This window comes from Muntiacus reevesi, chromosome 3 (assembly GCF_963930625.1).
Source record: "Muntiacus reevesi chromosome 3, mMunRee1.1, whole genome shotgun sequence".
Taxonomy (NCBI): Eukaryota; Metazoa; Chordata; class Mammalia; order Artiodactyla; family Cervidae; genus Muntiacus; species Muntiacus reevesi.
In genome coordinates, this window is record NC_089251.1 from 227,251,446 (window position 1) to 227,271,597 (window position 20,152).

A 20,152-nucleotide genomic window follows, 5' to 3' on the forward strand; every position below is an offset into this window, starting at 1 on the left:
TATTGAACTGGACTCCAGCATGATGAGGGACATTATATAGTGAAGGATATTATTTAAAAAAAAAAAAACAACTCTAGAATCATGATAAGTTGTCGTCACAGCCGGATTTAATTTACCGTCTTACACAGTCTCAACTCCAGGAGCAATTTCTCCTAGTCTCAGAGTGGGAAGTATTTGTGCTTCTCTAAACAACAAATTTGGTTTTGCCCTTGGACATTGTAAATCCTGTAAATGACCTTGCTTTCCTCTCTGGGTAGGTCCTAGAAAGTTCAAACTGGAGGCCCCCAACTAACAAGTGACTCAGATTTCACTGGCATACTGTTTTAGCCTTGATCTTTGCTTCAGTTCATTTTCTTCACTTGTGATATCATACAAGCTAACTTAAGTCATTTCCAGAACAAGCCAGGATATAAATATATTTTTTAAATAATAAATAAAGAGCATGTGCCACTGACTGAAAAAAGGATGAAAAGGAAAACAATCAAGTGCACCAGTTTACCCGACTCAATTACACGAAGTTCTATAAAAATATCCAGCAAAGTCTATTTATTAAATAAAGTTACTTAAACACAGAAATTCCTGCCTTGTGTATCGTAATATGGGGACCATGCTGAACTACAGATGCTCAATACCTTTCCTCTGTGAAAGTAGGGATAAGCAGGAAGATGGGTATTGAAAGCTCCTAATGCAGTGTTTTCAAATGCTAAGAATCAATCTTGTGGTTCTACTCACCTTCAGCAAAATTTCCATATGACAGCTTCTGTTATTCTTTATTATAGATTTAAAGCCCCATTAGTGAGATGTGCTCTTCCTGGTGGCTGTAATCATCGTAATAACAGGAGCTACACTACTCCTCCGTGGACTTCCTCTTAATAGCTTCCAGGATGCACATCTTCGAACCATCTCATCACATTTCACAAATGTCTCATTCTTGACAACCCACTCTATTTGCCGAAGATCCTTTCAGGCTGGATGCTTGTGCCTGAAAGAGTTATAAATTCCAACTCCATCCAAAATTATCTTTCCTCTTGTCTCTCCACATCATCTCTTTGCTACATTCTACAAAGAATGTCTTCATGCAATACTTTCAAATAATATATGATATTGAATGACCCCATGTTTTGCAAGTTCGTCTCAGCAGCAAAGTGTCCTTGGACTTCTGCAAAAACTACAGAATATGGTGTTTTCTATCAAGATGCATGAAATGACAACACACATGTGCAGATCCAGGCACAAAGCTCTGTAATACTAGAACTTGAGGTCACCTAGTTCACTCCACTCAACCTTCATTTTTCAGACAGGAAAACTGAGGCTTTGAGGAATATTAATTCAGGTAGTCACTCTGTATTAATACTTGGGTGGTGTCCCATAAATTCACTGATTTAGTTAGTTATTTGAAATTTGGTATATATTTTTTCATTAAGAAACAATATTACAACAGAACATTAGACTCTCTACAAAATTACAATTAGGATGGATGGTGATGATGATAATACAATCATGTGAATGTGCTTAATATCACTGAACTGTACACTGAAAAATGGTTATGATGGTAAATTTTGTTAACATATTAAACACAATTTTTAAAAAAATTTTTATTTAACCCACTAAGTGGATGAAATGTGGTACAAAGAGAAGAAGGAAGAGAAGAAAGAAATCTCACCACCTTTCCTGGGTCTACCTGAGAGTCCCTCCTTGAGTAAGTCTGATTAATCACTTGTGCAATGTCCATTTTCCCCTTCATCTACCACTAGCTCCCAAATTCCCTTAGGGACCTGCCCCACCCCATTCTCAGCTTTATTGGGGCTGACCCCAATCTCATCTCCAGCAGTGGCCAGCCACTGACTGGCTAGTCCCCTGGCCACAGTGCTGGTTACGAGCCATTTTAGGCCAAGAAGATCTAAGAAGTGCGCGTGCGCACGTATTATGTTTCAGAGGGTGGGTGGTATCTCCGAAAACAGGCAAACAGAACTTTTGCCTCTCTGCTGAGTTACCATAAGAGAGGCCAGCTCATCCTCTAAATGGGTGAATGGGAAACCCTGAATCATTGTAGCCACTGCTCCCACCATGACAAATGTCAAACCAAGGCCTGAGCCGGCACACAGAACTGAGCACAGCAAAGCACACAGTGTTGAAAGAACTTCAGAGAAAGGGAACAGGAGCCCTGATGAAGTCAGGAACTTCTGGAACAAGCCATACCTGAAGCTAGCAAGACCTACCCCTGAACCTTTCACTGGCACAAGCCAATAATTCTATATTTCACCTTAGCCAATTGCATTGAATTTCTGTTTATTTGCAACTGAAAGATTCCTAACAGATACAGTTCCAGAACAAAGTTTGAAACAGACCAAGTGTGATCTTCATTCACTTCCCTTTCTGAAACCATCTCCCACCAGCCACTGTTTTTCTCTCTAGGCACCAAATGCCCTGCTTCTGTCCCAAGGACTCTTCTGATACCCAACCCAGGCCTGCACTGGCTACCAAAGTGCTTTAGACTCCAGTATAACCTTCCTCTTTCCTCTTATTTTTCCTATTCCATGCCTCCATTCAAATTCATAAGACAAATATAAAGAAAAACACAAAAATCGTCATGCATATATTAGATATGCATGTGTTGATGAGACGAATAGGAGATTCAAAGTTTGTCTCTGTTTACATCAATATGTGAAGGTCAATACGTATGCCTGGGTGGGAGTGTCACTGTCAGAAGCAAGTTTTAAGTACAGCCCTGGGGCAGAGGCAGATTGACACCTGTTTCCCAGTGTAATCTACGAAAGGAGAGATGCCGGCTGAAAGCACAGCGCTGGACATGTGAGATGGAGGGCCCAGCCAGTGTCACTCCAGGGCCCAGGGTTCAGAGTGGGACCCAGGGATGAGGAAGTCTGGAACACAGCTTCTCCAGAGAAGCTGAAGACTATAGTGCTATTTGTCACCTTTGAGATTTTGCCCGAGAAGCAGCATCTTAGTAAGAAGGAGGCAGGGTCCTCACAGATAAGCAACCTGCAGCAGGAGGAATCTCCTTCAAAGGCTTGTGGCAGACCAGGTCAATAAGAGATAGACCTGTGAGCACCCCCTGGTCTCAGAAATAATGGGCGGGCTATCAGGAGGCAAGGTGGTGCAGTCCTCTGTCTACAGGCAGGCAAGGTGGAAAAGCAAAAGGGAAATGACTAATGTCTCTGCATCAAGACTTCCTCTCCCAGCTGCTCTCCTTCTTCTTGTTCCCTGCTATTAGTTAGCAGATGTCCACGTAGACCCACAGGCTGGTGGGGCATGGGGACCTCCAGTTTGCACAGAAGAGAATTTAATACAGAACAGTCAAAACAGAAGATCAGGGAGTGCCCGAGAAGGAGACCCGGAGCCGTATCACAGAGCTTCACGGAGGAGAAGGTTCTAGAGAGGTCTGACAGCTGGCAAGATCATCATCAAGTGGAAACAGTGAGACCTCCTTCCAGGAGCAGGACGGCACGACTGAGGGGGTGAGAGGGCAGAGAGGTGGGCTCGTGGTAAAGAGAAGACACGGGTGGGAAAGGACACACAGCTCCAGGGAGACCGGGATCTTTGTGGGGAGCCGCCTGCCTCGCTGGATAACGGGACGAAGCGCGCTTACCCGCAGGCAGTAAGGCAAACCACGATCACGATCACGGGACGAGTGATGACAACCCCTGAAGACTCCTGGGAAGGTGCACAATTTTAAAATAGACTGCTCGTTAACCCAAATTATCTAGAAACTGATCAGATCTCAGACAGCGGAGGAAGAAGAAAACAGGTGCCCTGGGCCAGAGCCTGGGCCACCCACCTTCCCACGCCCAGCCTGGGGTTCACAGCGCCCCCTGGTTCTGCTCAACTGGGGTCCCCACCGCACGGTGAGGCGCTCTAGGGCATGTTTCCTGCTGCTGCTGCTGCTTCATATAAGGTCACAGTTGTATTTGGAGGCCTGGACAATGGTGGACATTTTTAGTGGATTTCAAAGTAGGTTATATTAAGTTTTACCTGGTCTGCACTTTTAAAATAACCTGCCACATTCATTTAAAAAACAGCTCTAGTGAATGGACTTAATGTCACTGAATTATGCCTTTAAGAGTGATTACAATGGTAAAGTTTGTTATATGTATTTTTCCACAATAAAAATATAAACAATTTTTTAAAAAATCAATGTCTTTTTTTTTTTTACAATTAATCCTTTTTATTCTTCCTATGTAGAAATACTAAACAAAATACTTGGAAATATGAAATTTACATTTTATCAGGTGAGTTTAAACCCTGAGCATTTCTACTAATGTACAAGAAACAGTAATAATAATAATACCCATGGTACACATTACTCTTACAATGTAAATTTGACAGTTTTCTAAAAGATATTTTATTTAATCTTCATTTTACATGATCAAAAGAAGTATTCATAGTAAAGTAACTGCATAAGACACCCAAATGAAAAACTGAGTCTTCCCTAACCAGAAGGTCTTCCTACAACACTGAGACCAAAAGACAAAAAAAAAAAAAAAATCCCCCAATCAAAATCACCCCTCAAGCTCTCTGAAATTAGCAGAGAATGTTTGCAGCTGACCTATTTCTCTCCCACACGACTGTGTTGATAATTGACTTTTGTCCCCCAGGGAAGTGCTCAAATATAATTGAGCAGCACCTGCCACACAGAAAGTACAGTTTTATACACCCAACAATTCCCATAAATATTGTACTTAGCTTGGGACTCAAGCACTCTGCTTTCTCATTAATTGCGTCTCTCATGGAAGAAATATAATTTACCAGAGCTAAGTTAATATGGACATGTAGATAAAATAAAACAAGTATTTTGAATTGCGAGACATAAGGCCTTTCTATTACTAAAAATTATTGAAAATGATGGCAATGACCACTTACATTGTTCAGACACTTTTCTTTAATCCTGTCGATCTCATTCTATTACATAAATCCCTCCTATAGATGGGAGTTACTCAGTTTTGTTCAATTCTGATGACAAGAAGGTCAAGGTCAGGGATTTGATTTTCATGCAGGTCAAATAGTTTTACCCCTGCCCCCCAAATTCAGCTTTATAGCCTGACACTGCAACTCTAAAATGAATGAAATCATCCACCCCATTTACCACCACAACTTAAAATGCTGTCTGGATCTAGGATTAAGAAAAGGCAAGTCCCTTTCCACAGGCAAGCAAATGTTTGCACATTTAGACCAGCAGCTATGATTGGAAAACCTTCAGTCTGGTGTTGAGAATATGTTAATGAAATAATCCAAAACCAATCCCCAAAGATCACATATTACTGTATGATTCCAGTTACATGAATGTAACCTGGAATGAAATGTTCAAAACAGGCAAATCTATAGACACAGAGAGTAGCTCAGTGACTGCCTGAGCTGGAGCTGGGTGGGCTTCCTCGGTGGCTCAGCGGTAATGAATCTACATGCCAATGCAGGAGACATGGGCTTGATCCCTGGGTCAGGAAGATCCTCTGGAGGAAGAAATGGCAACCCACTCCAGTATTCTTACCTGGAGAATCCCCATGGACAGAGAAGCCTGGCGGGTTACAGTCCATGGGGGTCACTAAAGAGTCAGACATGACTTATCAACTAAACACCACAAAGGGCTGGGGCTGGGGGTAGGAAGGAGGTTGGAGAATGATAGCTCATGGGTGCAAGATTTGATTCCAGGGTGATGAAAATGTTCTAAAATTAGATTATGGTGATAACAGAATTCCTGAAAGATGACTTCCTTCTTTCTGTTCTACACACACGCGCACACACACACACACACACACACACACACACGGCCAAATAATTAAGCCATGACCACAAAGCACTCCAACCTTAACAGTGAAGATTTTATAATCAGCCTTTGAGTTATCCTAGCACTGGGCCACTGGAGAATGAAGTGGGACAGGATGATAAACTCATCTACATGAGTTATTATGCATTTCCATTACTGTTGGTCCTTCCTGCATGAAAGAAGAAATTGCAAAAAAAAATTTTCCCGAGGAGTTAAAAAAGAATAATATTCAGACACGGTGAACAGTACAAAAGCTTACCACTTCTAGTAATTCTGACAACCTAGGGGGAAAAAAATGCAGATTCAAGTTTGTTTACAAAATATTTCCTCTCAAAACAAAACTAATGTTCCAGCAATTTAAATTGCAGCCCTGGAGAAAGATACCTCTACCAACAGTAAAGAACATAAAATGAGAAATAAAATAGGCACACTTTGTCAGCCAAATGATTACAGAGACATGATCAGAAAGATTCAGTGGGTGTCCCTCATTTTTACAGCCCCACCTAACACTTTCAGTACATAAAGCAACACGCTTTACATCATCCCTTCTGATTCAAGTAATTATCTCTGCTCTGTTTATGGATGTCATAAGGACAGAGGAAAGAAAGTAGGAAAGTTTACAGAGGCACATGTTTTTCTAGTTAAAATGAAACCATCTTCAAGGAATTTCAAAGCACCATCTATATTCAAGCCAGGTGTTGGTAATTCATCAGCCTTCTCGCTTTCTTCTGAATGCGGGCTGTGGAAGCACACAGCTTGTCATTACTGTTACTTGAAAGCAGTAAAACCATTCCCTTAAAATTGAATCTATAATTTAGCCTCTTCATGAATTCAGGCTTCTAGTTCTAGCCCTCCCCCTCTTTCTGCCTGAATTCACATAGTTAAATCCATGTAAAATTCCTGATGCGTAGTCTGTAGTCAAGTTCATAACTTAGACTCTTCAAGAATGAAGAGTGCTTCTTCTACGTTTTCCTGGGTCAGGAAGAAAGAGGGCATGTAACTGTGTGAAGGCAGGATCATACCCACCTCTTACATGAGGATGAGGTTTTATGGGGGTGCTTGGGGGATAACAGCCTAGCTCATCTTATCAACTTGATGAGTTCAAATCTGCAGAGGTGTTATCTAGAGAAGGTGTGATTGGGGATGGTAAGAAGTGCTCTGCACAGCTCGCAAAAGAAATACTAGTGCCATACCTGGGCTCAAACACCGTCCAGGGGTTCTGCCTACACAGACAGGGACTCCGAAGATTCTCTCTCTCACACACACACTCCTGCTGAGAAGGGCGGACAGGTCGAGAGGGTGGTGCTGTGTTAGGAAGCACTCTGCAGTGACCGAGCATGGGATGGGGCTGCCTGTCTGGTTCCCACAAGTCTGTGGCCATTTCCGAGGGTTCAGTGAATCTGAGTGAGGTACAGGCCCAGTCACCCTGGTTCGGGCTTATGATTCCTTCTGAGTCCAAGCCACAGAAAGGAGACCAAGAAAGGGCCAAACTGGAAGGACAATGGTGACCTTGGACAAGGTCACAGCCTAAACCAGAAAAGATGGATCAGAACTCTATGTGCTGGGCCCAGCTGAGCCCACTGAGTCAGTAGACTCATCAGGGGCCAAGAGACTGATTTCTGCAACCAACTCTACAACATGGTTGAACAAAACTACATTCTTTTCCACCCTGCCCTTGCCTTTCCCCTTGATGAAGGAACCGTCTCTGCCCCTTGATTCCCAGGGACGACATTGTCTAGGACAGCATGTGGAGCAATTACAAGCAGAGGGTCACAGTGAAGCTAAGGTCATTTTCAGTTTAAGTTTCCATGCAGCATCCTATAATTTTCTAGAAGGATTAAAATGTGAATCAGAATATATGTAAGCTTCAATAAAACCTTATCAACCTGAACTGAAGGGTAAATAGTTCTTTATTCTACAAAAATGAGATTTAGGGAACTCAGGGTGTCAAGAACAGAAACTCGGAGAAAAGCAAAGATGACTGCTTAACTGGTTAGCTGTTCAGTAATCAGATTTCTCAATCAGAAGCTTCATAAATTCGGTTCCATTTATTCAAGCCCAAGAGCCAGAATGAAGCACCATTTGCCACCAGAGGCAGAGTTCGTTTTTGCTTTATCAGGTCTCAATTTTGGAAGGTGCATTCCAGATAAAATTCACAAAAGAAAGAGGTATAAACTTCTCCTTAAAGTTCCCTGTCACTGGATTATACCGTTTAGCAAGGACAGTCTACTTACAGTGCAAGGAAAAACTTCTGATGTGGCTGGTGAAAATGATTCACTAATATCTTCCATGCAGTTAAAATATAATGATGGGAAAATAAAATAAAATAAAATAAAATAATGGTTGTGCCCGTCCTGGCCTGTTTTCCTCAGAGTCATCCTCTCCTTTTGCTGCTCTGCTTTCTGTCTCGGGGGGCCACAGCCTGCAGGCAGTTTCCCAGCCTCCTACATTAGCTGATGTCCAACTCAGCCAGTGAGAGATGGGGCAGGGGTGGAGTGGGGAGCAGAAGAAATGAAGAAGCCAGAGTGTTTCTCCCCACTTTCTCCACCTCAAATGGCTTCTCTGGCTGTATCCCCTCTGTGTCTCTTGCTAGTATGAACAGTACCCCAGCGGTTCCAGCATCCAGCAGGTGATTCTGGCCCCTGGGTTCCAGAGAATGTCTTCCCCTTGTCCTTCTAGCCTGGAGGTGATAGGGGCTTGCTGATGTTCCTAACCTCTAAGTTTAGCTTCTAAGCTCTTGCCTCATCTGTTCAATCCTGTCTCTACTTTCAAGCCCTTTGAGTTTTGCTTTGTTTTCTGGTTAGACTGGCAACCAAAATGACTAGAACATTAGTAAGTAAAGAAACTAACAAACCTCCGTGAGCCATAAACCATGCAAACAAAAATTCCACCCCATGATAAAACTGGGAAAAACTAGAGCCTCCAGAATCTCCAGGGGTTGCTTTGCTCTTCACAGTAACCATATAAACTAGGAAGATTTCTAGGATCTAAGAGGAGTAAGTCTTTTCATGTGTCCATATCCACGTGTGTTTGTGTGCCTGGCTTGATTGTTCAGGGATGAAGTGAACTGTGGTGGGGAAACTAGAGAATCTGAGCTGGGGTCTCCTGTCTCTACTATCTATCGGTGTGACCTTGGTAAGGCCTTACCTCCGCGGGTCTGTGTTTCATTCATCTGAAAATAGGGAATCAAAGTACTTTCCCTCACAATCTCTTCCTGTTCTAAAATTCTGTGATTCTAAGCTTATGGATAAATTTTGCACATATGCATGACTTCAAACATATGATTATTCTTAGAGCTATGCACAAAGCATATACCTTCTGTTGATGAATTTGCATTTCATCAGAGAAATGTGTCTATAACCGGTGCTCAAATTAGAACCCGAAGAATATTTTTGCCAACTTGCTTTATTATAGTATCAACTTGGTATCTGAATGTGTTTTACATATAATGTGGGTTCACTGAATCATTGTCATGATCATCTGATTAGCATATCTAAAAAAAAACACAGAAGGAACCCTGCTTGAAAGTAGATGGTTCCAAAGATGACTGCAACAATATCTTCCATTCCATCTGCTCCTTTGTAAGGTGACCTTGCTGCATCCCATCAAAAGAGAGTTTATTTTCCTTCCCTTTGAAACTGGCTGTCCCTTTGACTTGTTTTTACTTAGCGATTGTAACAGAAGTGAAGTCATGTAGCTTTTGATATCAACTATGAAGTCTTCGTGGCTACATAGCTACTATGGATACATAGCTATTATGTAGCTACTATGAAGTCTACAGTCTACATAGGCTTCCCTCCTAACTAAGTCAATAAAGAATCTACCTGGAATGCAGGAGACCTGGGTTCGATCCCTGGGTTGGGAAAATCCTCTGGAGAAGGAAATGGCAACCCACTCCAGTATTCTTGCCTGGAGAATCCTATGGACAGAGGAGTCTGGCAGGCTACAGTCCATGGGGTCGAAAGAGTTGGACACAGTTTAGTGTCTAAACTACCACCATGAAGTCTACAGCTTCAGCCTTTACTTCTTGGGATGCTCCTGCTTGGAACCCAGATACCATGTTGTGAGGAAACTCAAGCAACCATGCTGACAGGTCCAGGTGGATGGAAAGTGAACCTCTGCCAAGAACTCCACTTGAGTTCTCAAGCAGCAGCCAGCACCAACCATCAAACACACATGTAAGGATACTTCAGACCTTTTAGCCTTCTCAGTACCCAGATAACATCACACAAAGAAGTGTGTCTGCTTAGTACACAGAAAAAAAATTTTTAATGTTTTTTTTAAGTCACTAAATTTGGGATAACAGTTAGGAGGCAATTTCTCCCCCATTAAATAAAGAGTTTAATATTGGAGCAGAACCTCATGCCTAAAATATATCAAGATAGTCTTCCATCATTCCATCTACCCCTTCGTTCTTTCAAATTAGAGAACTGTGTCTATAACCAGTGCTTCTTTTAATTATTTATTGAACACCTACTATGCTAAATGATGAGGAGAAAATGGAGACCAAATGCAGACCTGTCCCTGCCCCAGTGGAATGTGCTATCTGGATGGGGAAATGGACATTAACAAAACATGTAATGACATGTTAAATAATTAAATGTTAAATAAACAGTGATGGTACCATTGAGAACAAGCACAGTGTACTCTGGGTACTTGGTTAAGGAACTGACCTTATTAGGGAGATTAGAAAAGAAGTGAAAACTAAAGTTAGGTTTCAAGGCAAATTAAAAAATCAGCTAGGCAGAGGGGAGAGCCTCCACACAGAGAATTTCACATGTGCATAGGGCCTGTGGCAGGAGGGAGAATGGTATGTTCAAGATCCGTTTTCAGAACTAAGATCGTGGCCTAGGATGAGGCTGGAAGCTGGTAGGAGCCAGGTCTTATAAGACTCTGCAGTTCTCATAAAGGCAGTCTTAAGGAGAAGTCAACAAGCCACTCTGATCAGATTTTCCTTTGAACCCCAGAGGAGAGAAAACTGGGAGTAACCCCAGTGAGAGTAACCTGGAGCACTCTACCACACAAACTGCATGTGCTGTGACACCCGTGGTATCTCATATACTCAGCACACATGGGCATTCTGCAGATACCCTAATTCCTTGCTCCATTTCACCATATTAATTGTATACATCTATGTCTCTGTAACTACATCAGAAAATCCTTTAGGTACAAGGGCTGTGTCTCATTCATCTTTTCATTCCAATTCCACAGTATCTAGTGCAGGGAAAGGTACATATCAAATGTTTAGTAAGTGCTTCCTAAAAATTTAAAACATGAATAAACAATCCATTCATAAACAGCCTGTCAAAAGTGATCTCCTGAGAAAAAATTCTACAGCCTTTCTTGGAAAGTCATTTCAGTGATATCAACACTCTTTGGAAAGTCTTGCTAAAAAAGTATCATTCCTTTCTAATTGTAGCCAATTGTTGAGCTTCATCCTCCATGAAGACAGAACAGCCCACCACATTTTCAATCTTCCTGTACACTTTGAGGATCACTAAGGTGTCACTCCTAGTTCTCTCTCTTTTTTCAGTGACAAAGTACTTAACCTTCTCACCTTTCCTCAAAGAAATCATTTAGTTGCTCCCTGGATTCATTCCAAAACCTCCATCCCTCCTAAACTGTGGAGGGCAGCAATCTAGCAGATCAGCAAATAAGGGCAAAGATGCCTGAGGGGTTTTGTGAGCAGTCCTCAGGGGCAGAGACAGGCTCTCTGCCTTAGTCTGTTCATTTTCAGGCCAACACATATGTATGCATGTGGATGTGCGTGCACATACATACATTTGTGCATATATACACATGAACACTGAGATTTTTTTACCAGCTCAAACAATAAACACTGTTCTATTTGATGAGTTTGCCACTGTCCTCTATTCTTCACCATCAGCCCGGATTTTCCTTTTGATTCAATACTTTTTTTTTTTTAATAAGTGAAAGCTTTACCCCCATATCTTTGTAGATTATATGGTAGAGAAATGAGCGGCACTTTTTTTTTTTACTGATATCTTCACTATCTTCTTTTGTGCAAAGGCACCACACAGAATGTGAAATAGATCAAGAATTCAAAAATAGTAAATCACTGGTCATTCTACAAATAACAAGTCTCCAGTAACATTAAACATCTGCTGGTCTTTTTTTAAACAAATTTTTTTTTTGGCATTTGGGTGAAAACTGTTCAATTTAATTTCAAAGTACAGTGTCAAAGTTCCATTTGGAATCATTTTTCATTTCTTGTCAAATAAAAATTCCTCAGTTATTTTATCATAGTCATTATAGAAGTCTGTATTATGACATTTAAAGAAGATCATATACAGGATGCTTACTGAGCTGTAAATGCTCATAAAAATTATGTATTATTTCTGTGCAGAAAAATTAGTAAGATTGTGTATATGTTAATAACACCATTACAACAAAATGTCCAAATTTAAATTAGATCACCTTATTAAACCAACAAATCCTAGCCTAGTTTCAGAAAGACTTAAGAAATATATTTGTTCCCAAAATCTACAACAGTTTAAATTACTCCCCAAATTATTTAGCATGAATACTTTTTACATTTTTAAACCGACACACACCAGCACATTTAACAAGAACTTATACATGCCTTATCTCACTTATTATTTAACTTGAGGAAAGAATAAGATTAATATATTATAAAAAATATTGACTGTGCTTGGAAGAATAAAACATTACTGAAGTGATGGTATAGATAAACTCAAAAGTGTCAGTCAAACGTCTCATGGAACACACTGCTGTATAATTAGTATTTCTAAGAATCTACAGTAATAAAACACTACCAAAAATAGGCATCTACAAAACAAACATAAACAAGATCTCAGTCACATAAGTCAATTTTTGTAAAAGATGAAGAATGTGTTTGCTTTATTAAATATGTAAATAATCTAAACACTGCAAAAAGGATAGAATACACTTTTTGAATTCAGAATCCAAAATACATTTATTTTAATAATGCACACACTTAGTACTCACTGAATGAAACAGTAGTTGCAGTAATTTCTGTTCCTGAAGAAAATGAATGCCTGTGTAATAAATATTATGTAAATATGCTTTATGGACTTTTTAGGAGAGGTCTGAGTCCAATTTTGAGTCTAATGCCCATTCCTCAGGGGTAATCTGTTTAAATTGAGGATAATCACTAAAGAAAGATAATGCAGCTGCCATCCTAGGTTAAAAACACAGGACACGATGATCTGAGTTACCTAGAGGGAAAAGAATTCCCCAAGGTCATTCCAGCAGCCCGCAGAGGGGCCTTGGTGCGATGACCAGGGTCCTCCCAGGGTACCCTGAACTCACACACCTCGATAGCTTCTCTTCCAAAGAGAAATCAAGGTGATTCCTTTTCGCATGATCTCTCTAGCACCCAGCAGCTATGAAGGAGTGGTTTCTCTGTAGCCCATGGACAGTACGAAATTAAGGACCAATTTCCTGTGTCAAGGTAAAAGGCACTTGAGCATTCGGTGGAACCAGTGATCTTTATCACACTCAACCGCGCGCTAGAACCACGCAGAAGAGAACCATCACTAAGAAAACAAGCAGTAAGTGTAGCAGCACCCAGACCCCAGAAACTGGGTGCAGATCCTCGCTTCCTTGGATTTTAACAGATCCGGCAGTCTTTCCCTAACCGAGCGAACCAAAGAATAGGTCCCAAAGCGAGACCAAACTTTCTGCTCCAAGTGTCTTTCCTTTTGACCAGAGCTCGGAGATGACAAACGAGAATATTCAAAATAGGGCAAAACGGAAGAGCGTCTAACAGCCGAATCAAAGCAGTTGTCCGGCGCCCGGGGCTCTGGTCAAGTCAAGTCACACGACTTAAAAACGTTTCCTCGCGCATCGAAGGTGCAAAAAGAAATACTTGCAGTCTTAAATTCAACTAGGTCCCAGCCGGCTCGCGTCCACACGTACTAACTTCCCGGGACCCTAAGACTTGGGAGCCGGGGCGGAGGGAGGAGGACCAGCTGCAGGGCACGCCGGGGGAGCGAAGGGGCGCGCGGGGACCCCGCCCGCCGCGCCCGCACGAGGGGGCTGCGCTCAGCTCCGGGACACCACCCCCACCGCCCCCCGCGCCCGCCTCCTACCTGTCTGAGGATGAAGCTGGTCGAAGTGGTGCTGCCATCGGATCTTTTCAACCTGCTCCTCCGGGTCGTGGTGCCTCGGGCCACCTGCACTCGACACACGGGGTCGGAAAGAAGCGCGTGAGGACGCGGCAGTGGGCAGCCGGGCGACCACCCCAGGCTAGAGTCCGCCTCGGGACCAGCTCCCCGGGGGTTCCCCAGAGCCCGCACCCAAGTCTCCTCCGCGGTCCCCACATACAGCCTCCACCCCACCCACCCACTCAAGCCTCGACGGCTGAAAAGATGCCCGGGAAGAGCCGCCCGCGAGCACCCACCACATCCATTAACAAAGACTCTCAGGGTGCGGGGTCCGAGTCCCCGGCGGCATGGGCTGGGGAAGGCTGCGGACTCCGGAGCGCAGAGACCGGACGAGGTGAGAAGGAGCAGGGGGAGGAGGAGGAGAAAGAAGAGGGGCGGGAGGAGAGAGGGACGCCGCGCAGGGGTGGGGGAGCGGGGCCGCTGACTCCCAGGACCCGGGGCCCCGCTTGCCCGGCGCAAAGGCGGGGCGGGGAGGGGGAGGAGGGGGCGGTACCTGCGAGGCTGGGGAGTGCGGCCGGTCCGCGCTCCGGTTCTTGCCATAGGAGGAAGAGGACATGGTTCACAGCCGCATGGCCCGCCGGTGCGCGGCGGGCGGAGGACGGCGGGGCCCCCCGGACGCTTGCACGCGGGAGGCGGGGGAGGGCGGCAGGGCTTCCCCACCCGCTTCGGGACCCGCGCCGGCTCCGCGAGCGCGGCGACACCTTAAAGGGATCCAGGCGCTCACCCCCGCGCCCGCAGCGGACCTCCGGGCAGCGGCCCCCGCCGGCGGAGGTCCCGCGGAGGGGGGTTTGTCGGGATCTCGCCGACCCAAGCCGATGGAGAGACGCGCTCTCCCACCTAGCGAGCGCCTTACATCAGAGCTTTCAGTGGAGGAAGGGAGAGGGGAACCTGGGAGGGGGGTGGGAGGATGAAAATAGTCTGCACAGTTTAAAATGAGACAAAGGTGGCACGGTTCATGAATCAGGACTCGGGGAAGGACACTGGTGCAGTGTGGCGGGGAGTGGGAAAAGCCGACCCGGCGTGTGTGTGTGTGTGTGTGTGTGTGTGTGTGTGTGTGTGTGTGTGTGTGTGTGTGTGTGTGTGTGTGTGTGCGCGCGCGCGGGTGTTTGCTGCACTGGAATTTTAAAAGGGCAAGAGCGGGGAGTGGGAAAAGCCGACCCGGCGTGTGTGTGTGTGTGTGTGTGTGTGTGTGTGTGTGTGTGTGTGTGTGTGTGTGTGTGTGTGTGTGTGTGTGTGTGTGTGTGTGTGTGTGTGTGTGTGTGTGTGTGTGTGCGCGCGCGCGCGGGTGTTTGCTGCACTGGAATTTTAAAAGGGCAAGAGCAGAACGTTTCTTCGGCGACTTCACCCATCAGCCCACTGGGGTAAGGCATGGGGTTCTGTGGTTTGGCTTTTGTCCCTGTCTTTGCATTGTTCTGTGAACTCCAGCTTCAGAACCGCCAGCCGTGCACACCCGGCAGCCCCGGGGGATTCTGCCAACCTGAGTCTGACGGGGGTGCAGCCCCGCAGCAAAGCGGCGTGTCCTAAGGAGTTTTGAAGGTCACGTAGACGTGCTGAAAAGCAAGAGTTGGCCACGTGCCTCCCCTTTCTAGGCGGATATCAGTTTTCAAGGGAGAAAACTCATCTTTGAAATCATATATCTTTGGCGTTGTTGCAACCCTAAATTTCCTCCTGCAAAAACATACTAGAGATTAACTGGGGAACAAATAAAAGCGAATTGTGGGGAGGAGGACTTTGAAGTTAACAAGAAGGAAGAGAAACATGCGAATTCGAAAATACAGAGACCCTGTTTAATTGTAAATAGTTACCGCAAGAGAAATCCATGAATAACATTTGGGTGGTATCTTAAATTACTACATCAGCCCCTATCACCTTGGGTTCTAGTATTTTTTGAGGGAAACAGCATGTCTCTTTTAACAATTGGTTGGCCTTATTGAGGTCCTGATAATGTTTTACCATACACCAGACACTTTCTTTCCATTCCCACCCCCTTCACTTAATCCAGACTTTCAAGTCTTTGTAAGAGTATTATAACTAGTCTCCTTGCCTCCGGCCTTCCTCTGCACATACACGTGCACACACCCATACCCACCCACTTCATTCTGTCTACACACTACAGGCAAAACCATTTTTCTAAAATCTCTTAACTCACTCTTTTCTAAAAAGCACTGTTGACTTTAAAAAAAAATGTACAATGTGAATTACATGCTGTGTTATTTGGGGCAAAATGAGGACTGCGTCCTGGGAAATGGTGCCTCAGGTAGCTCTGAGAGACTGCTCCAAAGAGGCAGGGGTGAAGGTCAGTATACCCCTGATTCTGGCAAAGGGGGAAATACATACAGTCACGCACATGTACAGAAGGTTTCTGCTAGTCTCATGAAGCTTTTTGCCAGTGATGAGAAACAATAATCACCATGAAGGATTTTAGTGCTCTTCTAGATATGAGGAGACATAAGAATTGGACCTATAAAATGAGATCCTCAAAATACCTATCTGAAGATCCTGCCAGTTCCCCCACCCCACCCCAAGCACAGAGTGCCTCATTTCTGAGCTCCACCCTAAACTCCTTTCAGAGGCTGTTGAAGGTCAGCAGCACATGCTTTAATCCTCATAGAGGTAGACGGCAAGTGTCAGTTTGTTTGATGGCGCTCATTGCTCTCAGCAGCCCCCAAGACAGAGTCCAAACTCCCTGGTCCAACAACCAATCTCCTGCTTTTTGGTCACTACCACTTTTCTCCAACTTGATCACTGAATAGCAAGCAGACAGGTCTACTCATTGCTCAAACACACCAAATACAATCCCTCTTCAGCACCTCTGCCTGGAATGTGTCCTGCCCCCAATCCCACCCGCCTGAATCCTACCCTTCTTCCAAGCCTGGTTCAGCACACTCTCCTTCCACAGAAATCTTCCCTGACCATGCCCTGAAAAACTGGAGCATTTATTCTCTGGGCACTTAGTGCAGGCAGCCTTGGTTTACGTGTTCTCTTTTTGTGAAAATCTAATTCCTAAAATAGATTTTTAGCTTTTTATCTTCCATTCTTACATCTCACATGTTATATTAATAGATATTCCATAAAGTATATGGATAATGGTATGTCTGCCAATGCAGAACCCCTTGCTTTACTTACCATCAGCTCAATCCATTTTTAGTTCTCAGCCATTTTCATAGTTGATACTTAATCAATACTTACAGAGTGAATTATTATGTGGGCACTGGGATTTGAGTTTTCTGGCTTTCTATTGCCTACAGTCTTATGACTTTGAGTTATCAAAAAAGAATCTACAGTGGCATGACTTTGAAGAGTTCTCTGTACCTACCTCACAGCAAAACTGGTGAAAATAGTTTCTAAAAAATTCTTTAATCTCTGTAAATGGTTAAGGGTATGCAACCACTGAACAAACATTCATTCAGGAAAATTTACTAAAACTCAGTAAAAAAAAGTGAGCTTGTGGTATTTGAACCAAGACTTGTTCTCCCCACCCTCACCCCCCACCACCTTCATCTGATTCAGCAAGAGGGAAACTCTGGCTATCTGATGCAGCTGGGAATATAGGGCTCCCTCTCCCTTGAGCTCCCAGTTGGAGGGTTATTATCCTGGGAGGGACAGGACATTTATCATCCTGCAGCAGCCACCTGTTGCTAAGGCTAAGTTCCCCTCAAATACAGCAGAGGTGGGGGCTCCTATCTTTAGCCCAGCCCCTGCTTGTGGGATGGGGGCTCTGCCTGGGACACAGTGCCACAGAGAATATGAGGCCCCAGCCGCTCCTGGAGAGACAAGCCAGGAGACCCAGGCTTGCTGCCTCTCACTACCAAGCGCTCAGCTCCTAAAGTGAAAATGTCACACACAGAACGCCATTGTCCCTGCCCCCAGAACTGGAAATCAAAGAATGAAGTTGGGCCCTACTTTGCACCACATACAAAAATTAACTCAAAATGGACCAAAGATTTAAATGAAGAGTTCTTAACATAAAAGTGTAAAACTATTAGGAGGAAACATAAGGGTAAATCTTCACGCTCTTGGATTTGGCAGTGGTTTTTTAGATATGTCACCAGGAGCACAAGCAACAAAAGAAAGAAAGTAAATTTGAACTTCAAAATTAAAAATGTCTGAACTTTTTAAATTTGGGGGCACTGTCAAGAAAGTGAAAAGACAACAGAATGTGGGAAAATATTTGCAAATCATATATCTGGTAAGGGACTTGTATCATATGTGTGTGTATACATAAATATATATAATTTTTATATATTTGTGTATTTATATATGTATTTGTGTGTATTGTGTGTGTGTATATATATAAAACACACATATATGTAAAACTCTTACATATATATATATAAAACATATATATATATATATATATAAAACTCTTACAGCTCAGTAATAAAGAGACAAATGACCCAATTTTAACATAGGAAAAGAATCTGAATAGACCTTTCTCCAAAGAAGATATACAAATGGCCAATAAGCTCATGAAACAATGATTGATGTTTTTAGTCATCAGGAGAATGCAAATTGAAACCATGAAATACCACTATACTATTCACTAGATAACTATAATGAAAACCTCAGATAATAATTAGTGGCAAAGATATAGAGAAATTGGAAATCATAAATTCCCACTGCTGGTGGGAATGTAAAATGGTGCAGCTCCTTTGAAAACCAGTCTGGCATCTACTCAAGTGTTTAAACATGAAGTTAAAAAATGAGCCAGCAGTTCCACTCCTGAGTATATACCCAAGATAAACAAAAACATATATTTGTACAAAAACTTGTGCAAGAAAGCTCAAAGAAGCATTATTCATAATAGCCAAAAAAGTGGAAATGCCCCAAATGTCCACCAACTGAGGAATAAACAAAAGAAATTGTGGCATCTCTATACAATGGAATATTATTTGGCAATAAGAAGGAACTAAGTATTGATACAAGCTACAGTATGGATGAGCCTTGAAAATATTAAGCTAAGTGAAAGAAATAAGTCACAGAAGGTCATATATTATTCCATTTACATGAAATGTCGCAAATAAATAAATCTATAGAGACTGAAAACAGATTAGTGGTTGCTTAGGCCGGGGGAGGTTGGGGGGATATTGAAGTGACAGTTAAGTCTACAGGGCTTCTTTTTGAGGCAAAGGAAATGTTAGTACGATACTGAAAAGCACTGAATTGTACGCTTTTTAATGTTTTATTGTTTACTTTTGCACTGGGTCTTCATTGCTGCACTCAGGCTTTCTTTAGTTGTGGTGAGTGGAGGAGGCTGCTCTTCAGTTGTGGTATGTGGGCTTCTCACTGCAGTAGCTTCTCTTGTTGTGGCGCGTGGGCTCTAGAGCCCTGGCTTAGCAGTTGTGGGGTACAGGGCTTAGCTGCTCCACACGATGTGGGGTCTTCCCAGGCCAGGGATTCAACCCACATGCATTGGCAGGTAGATTCTTAACCACTGGACCACCCGGGAAGTCCCTGAATTGTACATTTTAAATAGATGAATGGTATGGTATGTGAACTCTCTCAAAGCCTCTACTTTGAAAAATTCTTCAGACTTTATAAAAAGCGAACTCAAAACAGATCATAGATCTAAGTACAAGACTTTAAAACTTCTGGGAGAAAAAATAGGAGAAAATCTACATGACTTTGGGTTTGGTGATGAAGTTTTGGATACACTACTACTAAAAATGTGATCCAAGAAAGTAAAAATTGACATGTTTGGCTTTATTAAAATTTAAAACTACTGCTATGTGAAAGGCTCTGTTAAGAGAATGAAATGACAAGTCACAGACTGGCAGAATGCATTTGCAAGATACAAATCTGATAAGGAACTTGTAAACAAAATATACAAACAACTCTCAAAACTTAACAATAAGAAAATTAACAACTCAATTAATAAATGGACAAAAGATTTGAATGGACACCTTACCAAATATAGTAGCAAATAAGCATATGAAAAGGTACCCAGCATCGTTTGTCAATGGGAAAATACAAATTAAAATGACAATACAGTACCAACACACACCTATCAGAATGGCTTAAAAACAATTTTAATTGACAATAGCAATTTTTATTGAGGATGAGAAGCAACAGGAATTCTTATTTGTTGATGATGGGAATGCTAAATGGTACAGCCACTATGGAAGATAGTTTGTCAGTTTGTTAATAAGTTAAACACACCAACAGTTCAGCAGTTGTGGTCCTAGGTATTTACACAACTGAC

At 43.0% G+C, this 20,152-nt stretch overlaps 1 protein-coding gene across 3 annotated transcripts in view; it reads right to left on the reverse strand.

Moving 5' to 3' along the window:
* Positions 1-14,506, reverse strand: part of CACNB4 (calcium voltage-gated channel auxiliary subunit beta 4) — a 253,916-nt gene extending 239,410 nt beyond the window's left edge. For 2 of the 3 annotated variants that reach the window (XM_065927847.1, XM_065927845.1), the window contains exons 1-2: positions 14,444-14,506; positions 13,876-13,959 (exon numbers count right to left, since the gene is read on the reverse strand). In XM_065927847.1, the coding sequence (XP_065783919.1) occupies positions 13,876-13,959; positions 14,444-14,506 (147 nt within the window). Of the gene's footprint in view, positions 1-13,875; positions 13,960-14,186; positions 14,196-14,443 lie in introns of those variants that run through there. The other variant, XM_065927846.1, reaches the window with a different exon arrangement.
* Positions 14,507-20,152: the final 5,646 nt, after the last annotated feature.